The 23,756-nt window shown below is 34.0% G+C and overlaps 2 protein-coding genes and 1 long non-coding RNA gene across 3 annotated transcripts; all 3 read left to right on the plus strand.

The window, feature by feature from the left end:
* Positions 1–5,564: 5,564 nt before the first annotated feature.
* On the plus strand, positions 5,565–6,351 carry LOC115954193 (non-specific lipid-transfer protein A-like). The gene is made up of 2 exons (XM_031072104.1): positions 5,565–6,001; positions 6,123–6,351. Exons 1-2 carry the CDS (start codon positions 5,646–5,648, stop codon positions 6,130–6,132), a joined length of 366 nt encoding a protein of 121 aa, XP_030927964.1. The 5' UTR covers positions 5,565–5,645; the 3' UTR covers positions 6,133–6,351.
* Positions 6,352–7,277: 926 nt separating this feature from the next.
* On the plus strand, positions 7,278–18,191 carry LOC115951399 (F-box/kelch-repeat protein At3g06240-like). The gene is made up of 2 exons (XM_031068619.1): positions 7,278–7,432; positions 17,549–18,191. The coding sequence occupies exons 1-2, from the start codon at positions 7,278–7,280 to the stop codon at positions 18,189–18,191; spliced, it is 798 nt and encodes a 265-aa protein (XP_030924479.1).
* Positions 18,192–23,020: 4,829 nt separating this feature from the next.
* Positions 23,021–23,305, plus strand: LOC115952625. Its single transcript, XR_004083488.1, has 2 exons — positions 23,021–23,124; positions 23,244–23,305. It is a non-coding gene; the product is annotated as an uncharacterized LOC115952625 (long non-coding RNA).
* The last annotated feature ends 451 nt before the right edge of the window (positions 23,306–23,756 follow it).

Genomic DNA, 23,756 nt, shown 5'->3' on the forward strand with positions numbered 1-23,756 from the left:
TCACTTCTATACGAATGATTCTCTCTCTCTCTCTCTCTCTCCGTAAAATCGTGTGAGAGAAGTTTTTCTTTAGTAGTTCATTGTGCATTTTCATACTACCTCATAATGCCCCTGAACAGGTGACGTATAGATTTGTGCTAGAAAATAAAAAGAAAAGGTAGAGCCAATAGGATAAGTTTGAACTAGATGAACTATTAGGAATTTTTAGTGGGCTGAAATAGGTAAGTATTTGGACAATAGGAGTGGGTTGTTGGTGGATAAGATGGGCAGTAACATATGGGGTTGAAGAAGTGAATGAGTGAAATTCAACCTGGCAATGAGGCAGTGAGATTTGCAGTGGGCTGTTGGCGGTGACGAAAAGAGCACGCAGTGAAGGTGATGGGGGGAAGATGGGATGAGAGGAAGTAGGAACTAGGAAGCATAGAGCAAAGAAAGTTACACACTTTTTCTAAGACATTCATACTCATACCGATACTCATTTATGTATTTTCCATTTTAAAAGGAATGTTATAGAAATATATACCAAATACATTTTTTTACATTTTGAGTAATCAAAAGAAGTTTTTTTAGTACACTTTTTAAAATACACTTTTCACATTGTTTTGAAAGCCATAACTACATACTTCTACAAAACGGGTCTCAAGTTTTTTAAAATTAAAATTAATTAAAAAAATTGACACATCAATTTTTTCTTTTTTAAAAGCTGATGCGGCATGTTAATTTAAGGTTTTTGTTAATGGAGTAATGACATGGTATAATCAGGGCTCTTTATTTTAGAAAAAGAGTAAAAATTAAAAGAACTCTATGTGGTAGAATTCTAGAGAATCTTGATCTAATTCCCTCTCCCTTGTGTGTATGTGTTTGTTTTTCAAAAAAACATAAAAAATGACATGTTACTTTAAGTTTAAATATTATAAAGTTTAGAATTGTGGCAGATTTTTGTTTTCTTTATGATATAAATGTTTTGTTTTGTTTTGTTTTGATTTTTTTTTTTTTTTTTTTTTTGTGATACTCTTTATGATTAAATGTAATGTTTACAATATTGAAACTTGAATTTTAAGGTTATCTTTTGAAAATTTTTTTTTTTTGAGAAATTGAAAATAAATGACATTAGATTGATATTGTTGACTTTTTAATTTTTTGTGCTATTAACTACCATATCTTTATATTATAAAAGAGCGAATGCCGCTACAGTGCTTCGGTACTGTGCACTCAGAGTGTTTGCACTGTAGCGGCAACAGTGCTTTGGTGAGGCACTTTTTTTTTTTTTTTCTTCAGTCTTCCGTTTGCTTTTTTTTTTTTTTTTTTTTTTTTCTTTTATATATATATTGTTGTATTGACACAACAAATTTCACAATATTTTCACAATTATTGAGGTGTCAATTTCTTATAAGTTAAAACAAAATAATAAAATATGAAACTATGACCAACTACAATTGAAAATAAATATTTTGTGAAAAGCGACAATGCCGCTACAGTTTGCATTGTTCATCTATAGTGTTATTTTGATGAGCCACTTTGTCTTTGATTTTTAAGTTTTGAACAGTAGCTACAATTTCAAATGACACTATAGCTACAGTAGCTACAATTATTTATTTATTTATTTATTTTAGTCTTCCGTTTGTACTTTTTTTTCCTTTTATATATATTGTTATACTGATACAACAAATTTCATAATATTTTCACAATTATTGAGATGTCAATTTCATTTTGCTGCTTTAGTATTTTAGCACTGTTCATCTGCAGTGCCATTTTGGTGAGCCACTTTGTCTTTTTTTAAAAAAAGTTTTGAATAGTAGCTACAGTACCAAGTGGCACTGTAGCTACAGTAGTAACAAATTTTTTTTTTTCTTTTCCAGTCTTCCGTTTGTACTTTTTTTTTCCCTTTTATATATATTGTTATACTAACACAACAAATTTCATAATATTTTCACAGGTGTTAATTTCTTATAAGTCAAAATAAAATAATAAAATATGAAACTTTGACCAACCACAACCAAAAATAAATATATATATATAAAAGCACGAATGCACTAAATCACTGTAGCTACAGTGCTTTGGTTTCGTGAGCCACTTTTTTTTTCCCAAGTTTTGAATAGTAACTACAATGCCAAGTGGCACTGTAGCTACAATAGCTATAGTTTTTTTTTTTTTATTTATTTATTTATTTTTTTTTATGTAATCGGTTTGTATGTTTTTTTTTTTTTTAAATATTTATATAAGCTGGTATATATATTGTTATATTGACACAATAAATTTCACAATATTTTCACAATTATTGACGTGCACGTATACGCTAAAGCACTGTAGAGTGCTTTGGTTTCATGAACCACTTTTTTTTTCCCAAGTTTTGAACAGTAACTACAGTGCCACTTGGCACTGTAGCTACAGTAGCTACATTTTTTTTTTTCCTTTTAAATATTTATGTAAGCTGATATATATATTGTTATACTGATACAACAAATTTCACAATATTTTCACAATTATTGACATGCCAATTTCTTACAAGTCGAAATAAAATAATAAAATATGAGACTGACCAATCACAACTAAAAATAAATGTTTTGAGAAAATGTTACAACACTTATTGTGCAGTGCTTTTGGTTTATTCAACTGCCGTGCCTAAAGTTTTTTTTTTTTTTTTTATTAATATTTATGTAAGTTGGTATATATATTTTATACTGACACAACAAATTTCACAATATTTTCACAATTATTGACGTGTCAATTTCTTACAAGTCAAAATAAAATAATAAAATATGAGATTGTGACCAATCACAACTAAAAATAAATGTTTTGAGAAAATGTTACAACACTTATTGTGCAGTGCTTTTGGTTTATTCAACTGGCACAGTAGCTACAGTGCCTAATTTTTTTTTTTTTTTTTTTTTTTTTTTTTAATATTTATGTAAGTTGGTGTATATATTGTTATATTGACACAACAAATTTCACAATTATTGATATGTCAATTTCTTACAAGTTGAAATAAAATAATAAAATATGAGACTGTGACCAGCCACAACTAAAAATAAATATTTTGAGAAAATGTCACAACACTTATCGTGCAGTGCTTTTGGTTTATTCAACTGGCATGGTAGGCCTAAAGTTTTTTTTTTTGCTTTTTTTTCTTTAGTAATCGGATTGTTTTTTTTTCTTTTAAATATTTATGTAAGCTGGTATATATATTGTTATACTGATACAACAAATTTTACAATATTTTCATAATTATTGACGTGTCAATTTCTTACAAGCCGAAATAAAATAATAAAATATGAGACTGTAACTAACCACAACTAAAAATAAATGTTTTGAGAAAATGTTACAACACTTATTGTGTAGTATTTTTGGTTTATTCAACTAGCACGGTAGCTACAATGCCTAAAGTTTTTTTATTTTATTTTATTTTTATAATCGGTTTGTGTTTTCTTAAAAAAAAAAAAATATATCTATGTAAGCAGGTATATATATTGTTATACTGACACAACAAATTTCACAATTATTGACGTGTCAGTTTCTTACAAGTCGAAATAAAATAATAAAATATGAGACTGTAACCAACCATTACTAAAAATAAATGTTTTGAAAAAATGTTACAACTCTTATTATTATTACAATATTTTTACAATTGTTGAGATATCAGTTTCTTATACATCAAATAAAAGAATGCTAAGTTATCAGTTTGTGTTTTTTTTTTTCTTTTAAATATTTATATAAGCTAGCATATCTATTAACTATATAAAAAGAGCCAAAGGCTCATGAATAGTGTTTTTTTGGTTATTCAATTAGTGAGGTGCACTTTTTCTTTTCTTTTTTCTTTTTCTTTCCCCTTCAAGTATGCCAGTTGGTTTGAGCTTTGTTTTTTTTTTTTTTTTAAGATCTTTAAATGTTGACTTTGTACTTGCAATGCAAGTTTACATTGTAAATACACAAAAATTGTTAATATTATATACATTTGCACAAAAAATGGTAAATATTGTACAAAGTTTGTAAATGTGTACAAAATTTGCCAATTTTTTTGTGTCCATAATATAAATTTACATTGTAATTAAGTACAATGTATACATAGAGATATTATGAAAATGTTATAATGCATGTGTCAATTCCTTATAAATCAAAATAAAATAAAATAAAATAATAAAATATTATATCGAGATCTAGCACAACTAAAAATATCGTAACATTTTGTTGTTATTACAATATATTTACAACTATTAAGGTGTAAGTTATAGGTCAAAATAAAATAATAAAATATTGAACTAGGATTTGTCACGGTCTTATACGATTGAGATTAACTTTTTATGACATAATTATCAAAATTCTTAAAATTAATATATCTTTTGATTAATATAAATATCTTTGTATTTTAAAAATCAAATGATTTATATTTATATTTTATGATACAAATAAAATCTAAAATTGATCCTAATCACTATTTTTTTTCCCATGGCTAGCACGTGCTGCCTTGACTAGTATATATATATATATATATATATATGTGTGTGTGTGTCTTTCTCCAAAAAAAAAAAAAAAAAAAAACTACCATATATATGTGCCAAGTGTTAAGGAGCTCAAATATGGAATGAAATAAATGCATTTATTAGTATTATATTTATCCTTATTTGTGAGTATTTAATATTTATACTAATCAATTCTTTTGAATGGTTCAACAATTTTATCTTGCTCAAGGCCAAGTTTTGGAGAAATTATAAGATTCACATGGTGGACAAGTGATGTGGTTCACTATTCTACTAAAAAACTTTCACTTGTTTAAAATTGTTAGTTAGAAAAATTTTTTAAACAGAAATTAATTACTGACTCGGTAATTTTAAACAAGTGGAAGTTTTTTAGTGGAATGAAGGACAAGTGACGTGGTCCATCAGAGGACTTTATAATTTCTCTACATTTTGTCTTTCCTTGGCTGGCTGTTCATTCACCTCTTTAAAGAAAAATACCAATTTCATATAACATTGAAAATTTCAAGTAGAAAAATAGCAATTATATTTTTGAAAGTCTGAATTCAATATCTAAAAACGCTAGTATTCATTAATCTTTAAAATAGAACTACAAAATCTTATGTGAAAGACATATCAATCCAACAACCAATGGCACTGCACATTTCAATGCAGAGTATGCATTCCTCATATGGCTAAAATAAAATAAACGAATAGCTATTCAAAAATCCAAAAAAAAAAAAAAATTACATATTTAAATTAAGATATAGTAGGATTCTATTTCAAATTTTTTTTAAAAAAATTGTATGAGTTTTTTATTTAATATATATAACATTTCCATACATGGTAATATAGAAAGAAAAAAAAACATTTATTATCATTTTTTTATTATTATTCAGTCTGTCAATGACAAATTCTTCGATATGTATCAAAGATGTTATAAATGAAGGTGGACATTTCTTTCCTAGATACATATAACATAGATAGGTAATAAATCATATACCTTTCTCTTTAAAAAAAGAAATCAATTAATTTACTTTTAATGATAGCCATAGCGCCACATAGGGGTGCCTATAATCCCACGATTCCCACCTCTATAAATAGCGCAGGCACCATAAGTTTGTAACTCAACAATAGTCTTTCCTTTTTTTTGAGATAAACGATAGAACAAATAGCCTTTCAATCCAAAAGAGAATGGAGAAGAAAATAATGAGTTGTTCAGTATTAGCCTTTGGGTTGATGATTATTTTGGTCCTCAACGCAAGTGCAACTGCTGCAGATGGCATAACATGCGAGGAGGCTTTAACACAATTGATAACCTGCCAACCATACTTCCTTGGTTTTGGCTCCAAACCAAGCCGTACATGCTGTAAAGGAGCAGAAAATATATCGCAACAGGCGAACACCACTACAATACGTAGGTCTTTGTGTGAATGTTTCGAAAATGCAGCAAAAGCTTTTCAACTTATACCTGAAAGACTAAAACAGCTTCCCCAACTTTGCAAAATCCAAGTTCCTGTTCCTCTTGACCCCACTGTGGATTGCAACACGTAATCTCTCTCTCCCTCTCTTTTTGTGTGTGTAAAAATGGTCATAATACATATGAAAAAAAAAAATTGTAATGAATCTTCTCATGTCTCGACTAATACGTTTGTGTTTAATGATGTGCAGTGTGCCATGATGCTCTATGGAGTTGGAGATGTGAAATAAACAATGGGGAAGCAAGCACGCAACAAATATAGCCTGTTTTGTTGTTGTACAACTTATATGCGCCTCATTTATTTTAATTATTTCTTATATTTTTACCAAAAAAAAAATTATTTCTTATATTTGTAACACCTATTGTAAGTGAAATGAATACAAATATTCGTACTTTATTTATCCAATAAAAATAAATGAATTAATGGATGAATAATTTATTGCTTAATGACTCTTGCAAAGTATTATTTCTCTCTAATTGTTTAAATTTGACTCAATATCCACATTAATATTGTCAGGGCTATAGTAGAAATTTGAAGACACCAAGATTTTTTGTTATAATCTATTTTTATTTACTGATTTCGTAATTGTATAATATAATCCAACCTGTATGTGATTAATACTATACAGACACAAAGAATGTCGCATCAGTAATTTCTGGAAAAAAAATTGACTATTGAAATTCGATCTTAATGGTTATATTGATAGAAAAAGAGAGATTAGTCATAACATTCCAAGTTTGATCAAATTATCCAACGGCCCAATTGGTCTAATGGCTCCTCCAGGTTATGGAGGAGTGAGGGGCTCAACTAAGATAGATATATATATATATATATATATATATATACACATACATATACATACACGATCAACTTAACAATTCCATGGGAGTCTTTACCTGATGAGATTCATATTTTCACTTTCCTACCCAGCAATTCCATAATTGTCTGCACCTTAGTCTTAAAAACTTGGAAATCCCAAATCCAAAACCCAACTTCCATGGGGCTCTGCACTGGGTTGCTTTCAAGATCACTAGTGATGTTAAAATACATAATTTAGGGCATGAAGTCTTTCACGAAATATTGCAGTTAGAACTTCAAGCTTATACCCCCCTGAAGCTTCTGTTTTCACATATGGGAATTCCATCCCCTTGTTTTATGTTGATTATAGTCACTGTCTCAATATATCGGTGATGAAATTAACAATATGGTGTTGTTTCCTCACGGACCAAAGCTTTAAGTTTAACTATGACTAATCAAGGCACCTTAGGTTCACTAGAATACATATATAGTGAAGTACATACCAAAGGCAGTAGGTTTTACAAGGAATGGTAAGATTGTGTTGGATATGGATGGAGGACACCTTCTGTCACTGGATTTTGAGACACAAGAGATTAAGTATCTTAATATAATTGGATATAAGTATAATTTTGTTGATGCTTACATTGAGAGTCTAGTTTTGCTCGACAAATCTGCCAAGAATGAAGTTACTGAGGAAAATAGGTAAGATGCATTTTATGCTTTTTTTTTCATGGTTTTACATTTAGTTCTTTAAATATACTTGGCGGTGATTATATCAAAAATTAGATATCAATATATACTGTTTGATATGGCACTGCTCTATAAATTCTTATTATTGCTAATTGATTACCTTAATTAAATGTGTTTTTTATTTAGGATAAATAACTTATCAAGGATAGTTGAGTACATGCTCGCATGTATACTTAAAATTCTCATATAAAAATTTTCTGTTAAATTATTCATTTATTAATTTTATAATAAAAAAATAGTCTGTTTTGGTTATTAACTTTGAGCAGACTCCCCCTCAAAAAAAAAAAAAAAAACTTTGAGCAGACTTGTTTATCAAGAGAAGTTCATGTTTCCTGCCACGTATGATTTACATTGTATAAATTGAAGTGCTCAACTTTTTGCTGTGCTGTGAATTTTATGGTGACAGGTGACTGCTTTAATTTCACACTTTCACACTCATACTAAATGTTCTTAATGTTCTCGTTGTATTATTCGTGTAAAAAGTTTCTTGTTCTCGTGGTGGTGAAGCGAATTTTCTGCTCACTCTATATGAATGGATGGCTTCTGTGAGTAGCCATTCCTTCTCAAGTTTGATGCACTGCTAGTACACTTCCTGCGAACTGTGAATCTGTGATGTTATAATCTGTTTTCTTTCTACATATTAATAAAGCTGATTACTTATCAAAAAAATAAATTTTTGATCTGTTTGTGCTAAAATCTTTCTTGTACATTTTAAATCATCTATTACCTTAGATGCCTATCTTCATATCAAAAAACATTCCCAATGAGAAATGGTCATTGAAAAGAAGCTCTCCAGCCCCAGCAAATATTACTTGCTTTGAGTGATTAAGAATTGAAATGACGAGTATACAGTCCTCTTTAGGAACTATTTTTTCCTTCCTTAGTATGATTTGTGTTAATTTTTTTTAGTCCTGATAAAGTAGTTATGCTTAGATGTTTCTCTCTTAATTTCTATTGAATGAGTTAGTATTTTCTATTACGTAATTGTATGAATTAGAAGCGAAAAGCCAACACCAGTGGAAACAATAAAGAGAAAAACTAGGTAAATAGTGGACAACTTAAAATACTATACCTGGGGGCAGCAATAGGCTGTATGTATGGGAAGCATTTCCTTATAGACATTAGACATCCTTCTTGTTCCACACCATTGAGTAAAGTTGGAACTCAATCCGAAAATCCCAACATAACTCCCCAAAAAAAAAAATCAACCAATAAGCTAAATTAACAACTCTTTCTTTGTGATTAATAATGCTGAAAATTATTTCATCTTATAATGTGATAAAGTTTTTAGTTTGTTCTTTATGTCAAAGTTATGTTTTTGAGGATGGTTTAAGATTTGTCTAAAGCAATTTAAGAAAGAGGACATTGGTGTAATGAATGGAAATAGTACATGAGTGATCAATTATTGTTGAGGAAGGGGTAGAAATGAGTAAATTTACTCCTCAAAAGGCTCTCACGGACTCGCAAAGGAGTCTTCGCATTGCATAACAAAGACAATGATCCTGATTTCCCAGAACGCAACTGCTTTGAATCCCCTTTCCCTTTCTGTGTTCCACGCAATAACTATTTCGTCGGTACTTTTAACGGCCTGCTCTGCCTTTCCCGTGATAATTCTCCAACTTCCTATTGGCAATCTCACTTTCGCTACACTCAGTCCCTTCTATGCATCTTTTGGGTTTGGATTTGATCCCAAAACTTATAAAGTGTAAGGTTGAATTTATTCAACCATCTAATTGGCTTTATTCCGTGCCAAATTTGCTTGTAATTCAGCATTTAGTAACCCTGTATTTAGGTGGGTTTGATGTAAGGGTAGTGAGTGAGATAGAGTGAAGATTGCTCAAGAGTGTGCAAGAAAACAGAGACTCGCGGCTGCAAGCCGCCAGACGCAGCATACGTGCCAAGCATGCTGGAAGATGAACAGTCATGCTAGCTGGAGCACTACAGGACAAAACAGGACAACTGGCCATACGGTTATCTCGCGACTGGATCTCGCGACTTGGTCAAGCCGCGAGCCACCCCTGTTTTGTTAAAACCTGACGTTTCACATTCCTCTCCCACTCCAGTATAAATACCCCTTTTACCCACGATTGTAAGAGAGCTTCCAGAGAGAATTTTGAGAGAGAAACCCTAAAGAAAAACAAGATTGATTCACCCACAATCTATACCTTAGAGTCTCTTCAAATTCCTCAACTCGCTTCCTCTCTATTGTTAAATCCTTGAGAGGCATTATACCAAACCTGGTTCTCACCATCATCAACACTGTGAGACAGCTGTTTGGATTTTTGGGAAGTAGTTAGGAAGGAACCAATCTTCATTGGTTGATGCTACGGTCTAGTAGCGGAATCCGAGAAGTTAGAAAAGAAAAATGTTCGGCGCAACCTCGTTGGAGCAAGAAGCTTGGAGGGCTTAGGTGCACTGGGTAGATTAGGCTTGGAGGGTCTATTGCTGTCCATGTATCCCAACTGTATTTTCTAGTAGATTGTTTACCGCTTGGAGGGCGGCGGAGAGGTTTTACGCCGAGGGCTTCGGTTTCCTCTTCGATAACACATCGCGTGTTGTCTTTGTGTTTGCATCTTCCTTCCTCTCTATCTTTGCCTTTTTATTATCTGCTGTGGATTATGTTTTGTTTTGGCTTAGATAGTTTTTAACCAATTTCATATTATAGCATATGTTAAGTTTCCGCACATTAGTTGTTTGACATATTGCTTGAATTGGTTAAGTTGTAATTTGGGGGTCTAAACATTCAAAGGTGTTTATACACGTTTTTGAACTTTCAATTGGTATCAGAGCGGGTACACTGCTATTGGTTTCATTACCATTGTGTGATCCTTGACTCCCTTTTGAGATGGATAGGTCTCAATCCCTAAACACACCTCCATATTTTGATGGTAGTAATTATGCTTTTTGGAAGGTTCGCATGAGAGCTTTTTTGTGTTCTATTGATGAATCTGTTTGGGATGCTGTTGAGATTGGTTGGACCAGACCTGAGGTAGCCAAATCCACATGGGATAAGGCAGCACTTGCTGCATCTAATGCTAACAGTAAAGCACTCAATGCTATTTTCTGTAGTGTGTCTCCAGATGAATTTCACAGGATTTCTCACATTACCGTTGCCAAAGAAGCATGAGAGATTTTGGAAACCACCTATGAAGGCACGAAGAAAGTGAAAGACACCAAGTTACAAATGCTGACCACTCGGTTTGAGGAGCTCAAAATGAGTGAGGATGAGTCTTTTGACTCTTTCTATGGGAAGCTAAATGAGGTGGTTGTCAGTAAGTTCAACTTGGGGGAGAAAACGGAGGATTCAAAAATTGTAAGGAAGATCCTTCGATCATTGCCGGAAAGTTTTCGTGCTAAAGTGACAGCAATTGAAGAGAGTAAGGACCTTGATAACATCAAAGTACAGGAGATGGTTGGTTCTCTGCAGACTTATGAGATGTCGCTGCCCAATCAACGGAAGAGTAAATCTCTTGCTCTAAAGACCATTAATGCGAAGGTGGAAGATCAAGACTCATCGGGAGAAGATGTGGTTGACAAAGATGTTGCATACCTTGTGAAAAATTTCAGAAAGTTCTTGAAATTCAAAAATAATGGCAAATTTGATGATAAAAGAAAATTCCAAAGTTCTGGAAGGGAGAAAAGGGAATTCAAAAAGAAAGATGGAAAAGAATCCCAACCCACACAAGGTGTCATTTGTTTCGAATGTAACGGGCATGGACACTTTAAGAAGGAATGTCCGAATTATTTGAAATCGAAAGGTAAAGTGTATGCCACGACTTTGAGTGACTCGGATTCGTCTGACTCAGAATCTGAAGAGAGCTGTGATGGAGAGGGGAACTATTCGGCTTTTATGACTATTGCTCATGTTGAGTCTTCAGATGAGTTGAATCTGCTTGTACGAGACCTTGGAGAACTTAGTGATGATGAATTACTAGGAATTGTTGAAGAATCAGATGCTGAAGAAGATGAAAGCACAGCAAATCTTCAAGAGAATTATAGCTCACTCTTGGAGAAGTCGGGTGAGTACACAAGGGTGGCCAAAGCTGCTGTGAGAAAAATGAAGAAGGCTGAAGAGGACTACAAAAGTCTCCTAATCCGATATAGGGAGGCCAAATGTGAGATAGAAACATTGAATGGTGAGTTGTCCGAAACTTACACAAAAGTGAGATTTCTTGAGAATGAGGTTGTGCAAGCAAATGCTAAAATATAGAGGGTCACCACCAAGAAGCTAGATGATGTTATTTCATCTCAAAACAGCTTTTCAGACAAATCTGGATTGGGATATACCGGAGGAAGTAGTTCATCTGGAAATGTCACTAAAGAAGTGAAGTTTGTAAAGGCCAAAGATCCAGTTATAGCTGACTTTACTGATGAGAAGCTCAAGGTGGAGGAGAAGAAGAATGTGGTGAACCAACGGATGCTGAATCCCCGTAATCAATCTGTGGGCAGGTCTGAATCTCGTGCCAAGTCACGCCCACGACCACAAAGAGGTCCTAGAGCAACTTATGTGTGTCATTATTGCGGACTTCAAGGGCATACTCGACCAAATTGCCAAAAGCTGAGAGCAAAGAATAGTGCAACTCCTCAAAGGTCAGGAGGACCTAGAAATGATAGAAGAATTTGGGCAGGTGATCAATCTAGAGATCAGAATGGTGATCCCGGAATGATGAACGTGATGAAGATGATTGGTGCATTCACCAACTGCTTGGAAAGCTTCTCACGAAGGTTTGAAAGCCCTAACTCCCGTACCCAATCCTATAAGGAAATCACTCCAAACGCAAGTGACGTGTGGGTGAAAAAGGGTACTCATGCATAAGCATTACAACATGTCCATGCATTAATACTTCCTATGCTTTGTGACAATGTTTGTTTGTTTTGCTTGCTGTTTTTGCTGTTGATTGTTTGCTTGTCTACTTGTGCATATTTTTTAATTTTGTCTTATCAATCTTTTTGTTTCTTGTGTCAAAAATCCAAAAATCACATAAAAATTAGAAAATCAAAAAGCTTGATTGACTTTGTTGAGTTTTTGTCTCAAAACTTGTTTTGCCTTGTACCTTTGTGCTAATGGTTTTGTGCATTTTCGAGCATTGCTTGTTTTCATGCACTCATATCACTGTGGGAAAAATCTTGAAATCTATGTGATTGTTGTAAATAGATCTTCAAACTTGTCATGAATGATTAGTGAATGGTTATGTTGATCTTGAGACATGCATAGACTTGTGTCTATATATCTTCCCACTATTTATTTTTGTTTTTGCTAAAAAGAGCTCACCAAATGTAAATCTCCAAATGAAAAGAGATATTGAGCTGCAAAAACCTGTCGCACATTCTAGTATTCGACTAGGAAAAAGGGTAAGCGACTTTGTATTAAAGAAAATGTTTATTCAAAAAGCCAAAGGCTTGTTCATTAAAGTGAAATGTCAAATATCACTCTCACAATGAGAGGTGATTGCCTCAAAAGATCAAAAAGATCAAATGTTATGATTAAAGTGGAGTCAAATGTAAAACTCCAAGTTAAGTTATCAAGTTTTGTGGGAGGTCATATATACATATTTCTATAATTGAGATGGGTCACATGATCTAGTGCTAATTGTGTATGTCTTGGCTGAATTGATCATTGAAACTTCACATTAGACTAAGGACTATCTCACTGTTGATATCCACACACAACACACAAGTTTATGTTCAATAAATACCATATTCATTTGTGTGATTGTACTTGATGAAATGTGTTTTCACATGCTCAATCTTTGTTAATTCAAGCACAAAAATATTTTCGAGTGTTTTAGGTGTTTTTGGAAAGTATTTTGTTTGAAAAATCTGAAAATTTCAAAAATCCAGTTTTGCCCTGTTTTGGCGGCTCAATTGCAGGTATGTCAAGTCGCGAGCCTTAGTCGCGTCTTCGCGGGTCATTTTTAGCGACTTGTTCGTGAGTGGAAGGTCCAGTCGTGAGGGTTACTCAGAGATTTTCGCGGCTCAGCATGCGACTCACTCGCGGGTAGACCTTCCAGTCGCGAAAAACACTTAGAAAATTTTTTCAAATTTTTGTCCTTGAGTGTTTTGGCGGCTTGAATTGGCGACTGTGTGACGACTTAATCAAGTCGCAAAAAACGCGTGTTTGGCAGAAATAGGAGCAGTTTTTAAATCTTTTTCAGTTTTCCCTAGAACATTTGTGACTGTTCATCTTCTCTCTAAACTATCTCCTTCCCAAACACTCCGTGAATCCATTTTCAAATCTCATTGGTGCTTCATTTCTTGTCCAAATCATCAAGAAAAGGTATGGGTTTTGCTTTCTCAATCTCATTTTCCCTATTTCATGGTTATTTCTATTACCGTTTGGATTGATATTGTGTTCGAAACATTTCTCTCTTTGTGTGATGGGTATGGCTTGTTATGTTTGCTATTGTTCTCATCTGTTTTTATGTTGAGCGGTCATAATGTGCTTTTTCATTGTTCTGATATTTGCCTGTTGTTGAGACTGAAAACCTTTTAGTAAATGGGTTTGGTACTTATTTGACTTGCTCATTTCACTTGCTTGAGTGTTGATGTTGGATTTCGGTATTGGGCTACTGAGTTTTTATGATAACATAATGTGTGTCTATCAACCATGTGTTCTAGTTTGGATGCTTTGTGACTTCATTTTGAAATATTTCCCCATGTTCATATCTCTTGTGGAATGTTTTTATGATATCTGTTCGAATGCTATATCTGTTTGCATATCATGGTCATGGTAACCTGTCTCATTGACAGTTTTGTTAGTTGTTTTGTCTCTCTATGCCTTTGTGAACTATCACCATTTTGCTGCACCTGTCATTTTGTGCTCCTTTGTATTGTTGGAAGTTTGGTTGGGTCTGCACTATCTTCAGTTTGGATTTATGTATTGAAATTTTTTTATTAGCACTGAATCTTGTTGACATTTATCTTGTGTGGTACTGTTGTTGGTTCTTTGTTGTGGGACTGTTCTCTTGCAGATGTCTCGTCGATCTTCCAGGGGTAAAGACATTGTTGATGATGATCCAGCAACACCAGTTGCTAAAAGGACTCGACTAGCATCACAGGCATCTCAAGACCCCAATGAGGATAGGTTCAGAACTCCGCTTACCTCACACGTCTACTCAAACATTTTTGACAAGTCAACTACTATAGTGGAACGGGTGGTGGAGTTTAACACCTTAGGGACCACTTTTATCCCTCGAATCTTTGAGAAACGAGATTGGGCAAACTTGTTCGGGAACTTTGATGATCCAATGGATGAGCTGGTCAAAGAATGCTTCTCCAATGCAACTGATCTTGGAGTTCAACTCGTTTTCTGGGTCAGAGGAACAGAGTTTAGCATTTCCCCAGACTCTATCGCAGATCTTCTCGGCATCACCAGACCTCAGAAAGTGGATCTAACTCCTTATGATGAACGAACTCCAGAGGTTGAAGAAATTCTACAAATCCTAGGATCCGATCATGAAGTATCCAGTGCAGGAACATCCATCAGCACCGCAAAGTTTGCACCAGAACTAACCACACTGAAGTTGATCATGTTCACTAATCTCTACCCACTGTCCAACACTACATTCATCAATCTTGGGAGAGTTCTATTCCTTTGTGATCTTATTACAGGAGCCCCCATTGATATATGTGCTCACATCTACTACACCTTGAGGAAGACCGCGTGTAGAACTGCAGTTCGAGGAATTATTCCATTTTGCAGTCTCATCATGAAGCTCATTCTTCGTGAAGGCATTATTCCTCCTGCAGATGGAAAAATGTTGACCCGTCAGCGTCCCATTTCCATGTTCACTCTTCAAGCTAGCAGAAGTCACTCCTCTAAATCACTAAGGAGTGTTCACATCTCTCCGGTTACTCCATCTGTCCCTGAATTAGAGACATCTGCACATACTACATTTACTTCGCGTGCTGTTCCTAAAGCTTCACCGGCTAGTATTCCGCAAGCACAGACTGCTCCTCATACTGATAGAGTCGGGAGTGTACTTGAGCATATTCAGAAATGCATTGATGAGATTGTGGCACTTCTCTACTCCACAAACAACCATGTCCAAATGCGTCTTGAGACTATGGAGAATCAGCTAGATGCTATTCAACGAAAGTTGGACGAGAGCCTTTAGCTATTCGTGCCAAAAAGGGGGAGAGCATTCAGTAAGAGGGAGAAAGTTTAAAGGGAAGTGTGCATAGTGATAGGGGGAGTACACACATACTTTTGTTTTAAGTCTTATCCTCTAAACTTATAGGTTTAGGTTTATGTTTGTTGAACTTTTAGTGTTTTTATGGGTTTGATACACTGTGTTTTTGGTGTATAGTTGTTTCTAACTCTTAACCTATACTCTTGGTTTAAACTTTAATATTTTTTGATGATGTTTTTCAGGAAGTTTTGTGTTTGTACCTATGTGCTTTTGTAAGTTTTTAGAGTTAATGTTTTATGCATAGTTTGTAGGCTTTATGGTTTGTACCTTGCTTATTGCAGCCTTTATGCTATGTTGAAATCAGTACTTTAATCTAAATGTCTTGCATTTTGGTTTATGTACTGTCACTCTTGTGCCCTTGTAGGATTGTTCCTAGATTCATATACCTTGTGTATTATGCATTGGTTGAGTGTTGAACATACAAGTGTCTTGCCTTGTGCTTGCTAACTTGTATGTCCTTGTGTTCATTCCAAGTGTGAATGAGCACTGTGATCACTACCTTGTGGTGTTCACTTGGTTGATCAAGCCATGGTTTGTTTCTTTACTCCATCTTTGCTTGATCACATATTGCCTGTTTCATATGCATTTATAATTTTCTGCTTACAATGATCATGGTGTATTGTTGTGTTTCAGGAGTATTATATCCATATGATTCAAGTGCTTCACAACTTCTAGAGTTAGGTGTGAGTGAGTTTTGTTCAACTGTTCCCAACTCACATGTTAAGTCTAGAGTCTGTTTTAGGGTTTTGTCACGGAATAGCCAAAGGGAGAGATTGTAAGGTTGAATTTATTCAACCATCTAATTGGCTTTATTCCGTACCAAATTTGCTTGTAATTCAGCATTTAGTAACCCTGTATTTAGGTGGGTTTGATTTAAGGGTAGTGAGTGAGATAAAGTGAAGATTGCTCAAGAGTGTGCAAGAAAACAGAGACTCGCGGCTGGGACTCGCAGGTGACTCGCGGCTGCAAGCCGCCAGACGCAGCACACGTGCCAAGCATGCTGGAAGATGAACAGTCATGCTAGCTGGAGCACTACAAGACAAAACAGGACAACTGGCCATACGATTATCTCGCGACTGGATCTCGCGACTTGGTCAAGCCGCGAGCCACCCCTGTTTTGTTAAAACTTGACGTTTCACATTCCTCTTCCACTCCAGTATAAATACCCCTTTTACCCACGATTGTAAGAGAGTTTCCAGAGAGAATTTTGAGAGAGAAACCCTAAAGAAAAACAAGATTGATTCACCCACAATCTATACCTTAGAGTCTCTTCAAATTCCTCAACTCTCTTCCTTTCCATTGTCAAATCCTTGAGAGGCATTATACCAAACCTGGTTTTTACCATCATCAACATTGTGAGACAGCTGTTTGGATTTCTGGGAAGCAGTTAGGAAGGAACCAATCTTCATTGGTTGATGCTACGGTCTAGTAACGGAATCCGGGAAGCTAGAAAAGAAAAAGGTTCGGCGCAACCTCGTTGGAGCAAGAAGCTTGGAGGGCTTAGGTGCATTGGGTAGATTAGGCTTGGAGGGTCTATTGCTGTCCATGTATCCCAACTGTATTTTCTAGTGGATTGTTTACCGCTTGGAGGGCGGCGGAGAGGTTTTACGCCGAGGGTTTCCTCTTCGATAACACATCGCGTGTTGTCTTTGTGTTTGCATCTTCCTTCCTCTCTATCTTTGCCTTTTTATTATCTGCTGTGGATTATGTTTTGTTTTGGTTTAGATAGTTTTTAACCAATTTCATATTATAGCATATGTTAAGTTTCCGCACACTAGTTGTTTGACATGTTGCTTGAATTGGTTAAGTTGTAATTTGGGGGTCTAAACGTTCAAAGGTGTTTATACACGTTTTTGAACTTTCATAAAGTCATTAGGATTCTCAGTCTTGCCTTGCGTGGCTCTCAAAACTCTCTACCCGTGGTTGAGGTTTACTCACTCTCCACCGGTGAATGGAGAATACTTAGTGATAATGCTTCTCTGCCTCCTGTATGTGGCATGCTTCGTCATGAGCGACAGGTATTTGCCAATGGGGCACTGCACTGGCTTGCTTCCAGAAATATTAATGATTACAAAAGTCGTTTTATTTTGGTTTTCGACTTGGGGGATGAGGTGTTCCGCGAAATACTGCTGCCAGAACTGCCAAGTTATACCAGTGAAAATGCGAATATGATGTGGACTTCAATTTCTGCATATGGAAATTCCATTGCCGCGTTTCAACAAGGGATAAGGAGTGGTAAGCTCAATATATGGGTGATGAGAGAGTACGGTGTTGCATCGTCGTGGACAAAATTTTCACATCAATGTCTAAAATTGGAACTGGCCAAACCATGTCCAGTTGGCTTTAGGAGTAATAGTGAGGTTGTAATGCGAAATTATAGTGGAGGGCTCGTCTCGTGGAATCTAGATACCCAAAAGATTAAGGGTATTGAAATTAACGGATATTTCTGTAATTTCGTGGTTTCTTATGTTGAGAGTCTAGTTTTACTTGACAAAACCGCCAATGGTGTAGTTACATAAGATGCATTTCATGTTTTTTATTTTCTTCTTTTATGGTTTTTCATTCTGTTCTTCATATATACTTGACATTGATCATTTGATCATATTGCTTATTGATTACCTTAATGGCTTTATCTTCCAGATAAATAGCATATCAAGGTTGTGGTCACTCTCTATTATATTGAGGTTATAGTTTAGTTCATAGCATTTATACTTAAAATTGACTGTCCACGTTTCAAATATCCTATAATATAATCATTTATTACTTATAAAAGAATGCACTTATAGTTCTTAAATTCTTGCAGACTTCATGCAACCATGGTTATTGATGAGCTCTAAATGAGTAACAGACTTTAATTTAGCAAAAGAAAAGATTCAACAAAGCTCTTTGATGGTGTATAGTTTCTTAATACTGAATTAGCTTATTATGTCAAAATGACTTGAAGTAGTTTTGTGTTAAACTCCTTTTGTGGCTACACCATTGTTATATATGTATTTTTCGATGATTCGCTGCTTGGTTTCAATGTGTTTACTGAAATCATTAAGTATTTAATTTTGCCTGCCATGCCTGCATTGTGATGAAGATGCTTGGCATTGTAGTGTGTGTAAACGAGGATATATTGCTCAATTGTGTTAAATGTCTTTTTCCTTAGACGATGAGATTTTTGTTATACCTGTTTAAAGGGTCTAAAAGTCTCTATTGATAAGAAGTTGAAAGGAGAGGGGGGAGAAGAGGGTGGGGGCAACCACTGCATATTACATATTACCATCTAATAGGGGTCTTAATTGTAGGGATTTATTTTAAATAGTTGCATTTGTTCTTTGTTTTATCTTTTTTCCTATAAATCTTTATTTCTTTATGTTAATATGAAATGTGGAAGTCAAATCAAGAGTTGTGAATGTGTGAATCTGTGCACATTTGTATGTGCTATCACTTCCAATTTGCATCTTAGTGCTTTTTATCAAATAGACTGATTGATATTTTCTTTTAATTTTGTTTTGGTTGACATATACAAGTGCCCTATAGTTTAAATTCCAAACTATAGAGGCCAAATTTTGCTGTGATGATTAATACTTTCTGTTCAAAATGTCATTACTCTCATTCACACTTTATTGTTTCAATGATTTCTATTAGCTTTATACAATGGAATGCAATGCACCATTTCATGAATTTATGGATGCACATGCACACAAACATTCTCTCTTATCTTCCTGTTAAAAATTAGTATTCTATCAAGATCTTCAAGCTCTTGCCCATAACTTATGGGAACTACTAGAACAAAGTTTCTCTCTAAACAAGTTTGATTTGGAGAGAAACTCTTTAAACTTCTCATATATTTTTATATTGAGTATAAATTTTGAAACTCTAACCGTTGGATTGCATGTTCTTCTTATATCCTTCATGCTTACAAAATTTCAAGAAGATCAAAAATCAATTGCTATGCCATCAAAGAAATGTTAAAGTTTCAAGTTTTTGTGATCTAAAATTGTGTATAAAAATAAGTTTATTGATCAAATAGTAAATAAAATCCGATTTGAACGAAATTTGATATGCTTGTTAAGAATATAAGGAACATGAAATTCAATGGTTAGATTATCAAAATTCCCACATAAAAAAGAGACAAATGGGAAGTTTGAAGAATTTCTCTCTAAACTTGTTTGGAGAGAAACTTTGTTCGAAACTACTATCTAGTTGTTGTTACCTACCATGCTTTTGTTAAAGGGTTACTGATTTCTGATAATCTTTGTTAGCACATGACTTGTTTGAGAAAATTAGAAATACTCGGAGGTGGAAATTTTGGTTTGTAGCCTATAAAGTTGATATGAAGAAAGCATATGATAGACTTTACTAGGACTTCATTTTGGCTATGCTAAACACAATAAATTTTAGTCTTCATTGGATCAATTTAATTAAGCAATGTATCTGCACAATTTCATATCAGATTCAATTGAATGGTTCCCAGACAAAATTTTTTCCTTAATGTGGCTTAAGGCAAGTGGATCCACTTTCACCTTATATGTGTGCAACTATGTTGTCTTTGGCTTTATTGGAGATAGCTTCAAAGTATTTGTAAGGGAATAAGGATGGCAAGAAATCTAGACCCTAGTTGATTGCATTATTTTTGTTCAAGGTACTAATTATGTGCAACATAGTGTGTTGAAAATTTTGAGGTGGTATTGTAACCTTTTTGGACAGATTGTAAATTTTGACAAATCTAAGGTGTTTTTCTATCGCATCAGTTCTGAACATAACATAAACTGTGTTAGATCTTCTTAACCCATTAAAAAAAAAGTTTTCCACCCATACTTCCACTAACCCTCACTTCAAAAGAAGAGGAAAACCCTATGTGGGACAAGTATCTTCCTTCCCTCACCAGCCACTGTACGAGTGGACTATAAAGAAAGGAATCCAGCATCTGTAAATATGGCCTGATCCCCAAGAAGAAAGGATTCGGAAACTTTTTAGTAAAATGGCTCTTCAATTGAGTATTCTTTTCTCTCCAATCATAATAAATTGCAAACCAACAACACCCTAACCAACCAAAGAAAATGTAATTTGTAATGATCATTATTGAAAAGGAGGACTATGCTCCAATTGGCTTTCAAACTCAAATTCATCCACATGAGAAGACCAATATGCCATTCAATCCAAAAGTCTTTCATGATTTGTATTTATAAGATACTTGAATAATCTTGTTAATATCATTTTTCTTGTATTTTAAACCTTGATTAAGAAAGAATTTTTGTATTAACATATTTAAATTATGATAAGTAACTGTATTTAGAATTTTAATATTGTTATTATACATAATACACAACAATGTTGAAATATTCTATCAAAAGATCTATTTGACCTCTTTAAGGAATGTGTTAATGAGTGCCGCATTAAAAAGTAGCAAAATCTATGCTTATAAGGCAAGGGTGGGAGGCGTCTCTCCCTAATGTGGGATTGAACAAATTTGTGAGGGTGGCATTGGCTCCTCGGCCCATTCCCAAAGCGAACAATACCTGATTAGGAAAAGATTCGTTCCTCCCACAAAAAGGCGCTTTTGAGGGTAGTGCCTATCAAAGGTATTGTCCACTTTGTGTGAAGACTGCACAGATTTATTACCCTAAAGGGCACGCCTCTACCAATGCATATGCGACACCAGTTTTTGAGACTTGCTCTATAAACACACTATGGTACACCCTTCCTTAGGCCAAGTGCTTATAAGGCAAGGGTGGGAGGTGTCTCTTCCTAATGTGGGATTGAGTAAATCCGTGCGGGTGGGAGCAAGGGTCGACCCTACTTATCCCAAAGCGGACAATACCTAATTAGGGAAAGATTCGTTTCCCCCACAAAAAGGCGCATTTTTGTAGGAGGAATGAATCTTTCCCCAATTAGGTATTGTAGCAGATTTTTGTTTTCTTTATGATATAAATGTTATTTTTTTCTTTTGAGATAATCTTTATGATTAAATGTAGTGTTCACAATATTGAAACTTGAATTTTAAGGTTATCTTTTCTTTTCTTTTCTTTTTTTTTTTTTTTTTTTTGAGAAACTGAAAATAAATGACATTAGATTGCTAGTGCTAACTTTTTAATTTTTTGTGCTATTTCTTCTTAAAGTTTTTTGTGCTATTAACTACCATATATATGTCTTTCTCGACCAAAAAAAAAAAAAAAAAAAAACTACCATATATATGTGCCAAGTGTTAAGGAGCTCAAATATGGAATGAAATAAATGCATTTATTAGTATTATATTTATCCTTATTTGTGAGTATTTAATATTTATCCTCATCAATTCCTTTGAATGGTTCAACAATTTTATCTTGCTCAAGGCCACGTTATGTCTTTCCTTGGCTGGCTGTTCATTCATCTCTTTAAAGAGAAATACCAATTTCATATAACATTAGAAATTTCAAGTGGAACAATAGCAATTATATTTTTGAAAGTTTGAATTCAATATCTAAAAACGCTAGTATTCATTAATCTTTAAAATAAAACTACAAAATCTTATGTGAAAGACATGTTAGTCCAACAATGAATGGCAATGCACACTTAGATGCAGAGTATGCATTCCTCAAATGGCTAAAATAAAATAAACGAATAGCTAATCAAAAACCAAATTAAAAAAAAAAAAAAAAAACTATTATATATTTAAATTAGACTAAAGTAGAATTCTATTTAAAAAATTAAAAAAAAAAATTGTATGATTTTTTTATTTAACATATATTACATTTCCATACATGGTAATATAGAAAGAAAAAAGCTTTTATAATCATTTTTTTTTTATTACTCAGTCTGTCAATGACAAATTCTTCGATATCGATACGTTTCAAAGATGTTATAAATGGAAGGTGGATATTTCTTTCCTAGATACATATAACATAGATAGGTAATAAATCATATACCTTTCTCTTTAAAAAAAGAAAAAAAAAAAAAAAACCAATTAATTTACTTTAATGATAGTCATAGGGCCACATTGGAGTGCCTATAATCCCACGATTCCCACCTCTATAAATAGCGCAGGCACCATTAGTTTGTAACTCAACAATAGTCTTTCCTTTTTTTTGAGATAAACGATAGAACAAATAGTCTTTCAATCCAAAAGAGAATGGAGAAGAAAATAATGAGTTGTTTAGTATTAGCCTTTGGGTTGATGATTATTTTGGTCCTAAATGCACGTGCAAGTGCTGCAGATGGCATAACATGCGAGGAGGCTTTAACACAATTGGTAACCTGCCAACCATACTTCCTTGGTTTTGGCCCCAAACCAAGCCCTACATGCTGTAAAGGTGCAGAAAATGTATCGCAACAGGCGAACACCACTACAATACGTAGGTCTTTGTGTGAATGTTTCGAAAATGCTGCAAAATCATTTCAAATTATACCTGAAAGACTAAAACAGCTTCCCCAACTTTGCAAAATCCAAGTTCCTGTTCCTCTTGACCCCACTGTGGATTGCAACACGTAATCTCTCTCTCCCTCTCTTTTTGTGTGCGTAAAAATGGTCATAATACATATGAAAAAAAAATTGTAATGAATCTTCTCATGTCTTGGCTAATACGTTTGTGTTTAATGATGTGCAGTGTGCCATGATGCTCTATGGAGTTGGAGATGTGAAATAAACAATGGGGAAGCAAGCACGCAACAAATATAGCCAGTTTTGGTGTTGTACAATTTACATGCGCCTCATTTATTTTAATTATTTCTTATATTTGTAACACCTATTGCAAGTGAAATGAATAAAAATATTCGTACTTTATTTATCCAATAAAAATAAATGAATTAATGAATGAATAATTTATTGCTTAATGACTCTTGCAAAGTATTATTTCTCTCTAATTGGGACAAAATTGGCCAATGCCCTTTTCGCCCAAATTATGTAGCCTTATGCCCCCCTTCCTAAACAAATTAGGAAAATGTCCTTCTTTTGTAACTCGATTTTCTCAAAATCGAGTTAAAAAAAAAAAAATTATGGAACCCTATAGTGGCGTTTTAAGGAGCTTATAGTGACGTTTTAAGGACCTATAGTGGCGTTTTGGAACTCGACCTCCATGAAATCGAGTTATAGGCAATTTTTTTACCTATAACTCGAGTTC

This window comes from Quercus lobata, chromosome 7 (genome assembly GCF_001633185.2).
Source record: "Quercus lobata isolate SW786 chromosome 7, ValleyOak3.0 Primary Assembly, whole genome shotgun sequence".
In the NCBI taxonomy this organism is placed as follows: Eukaryota; Viridiplantae; Streptophyta; class Magnoliopsida; order Fagales; family Fagaceae; genus Quercus; species Quercus lobata.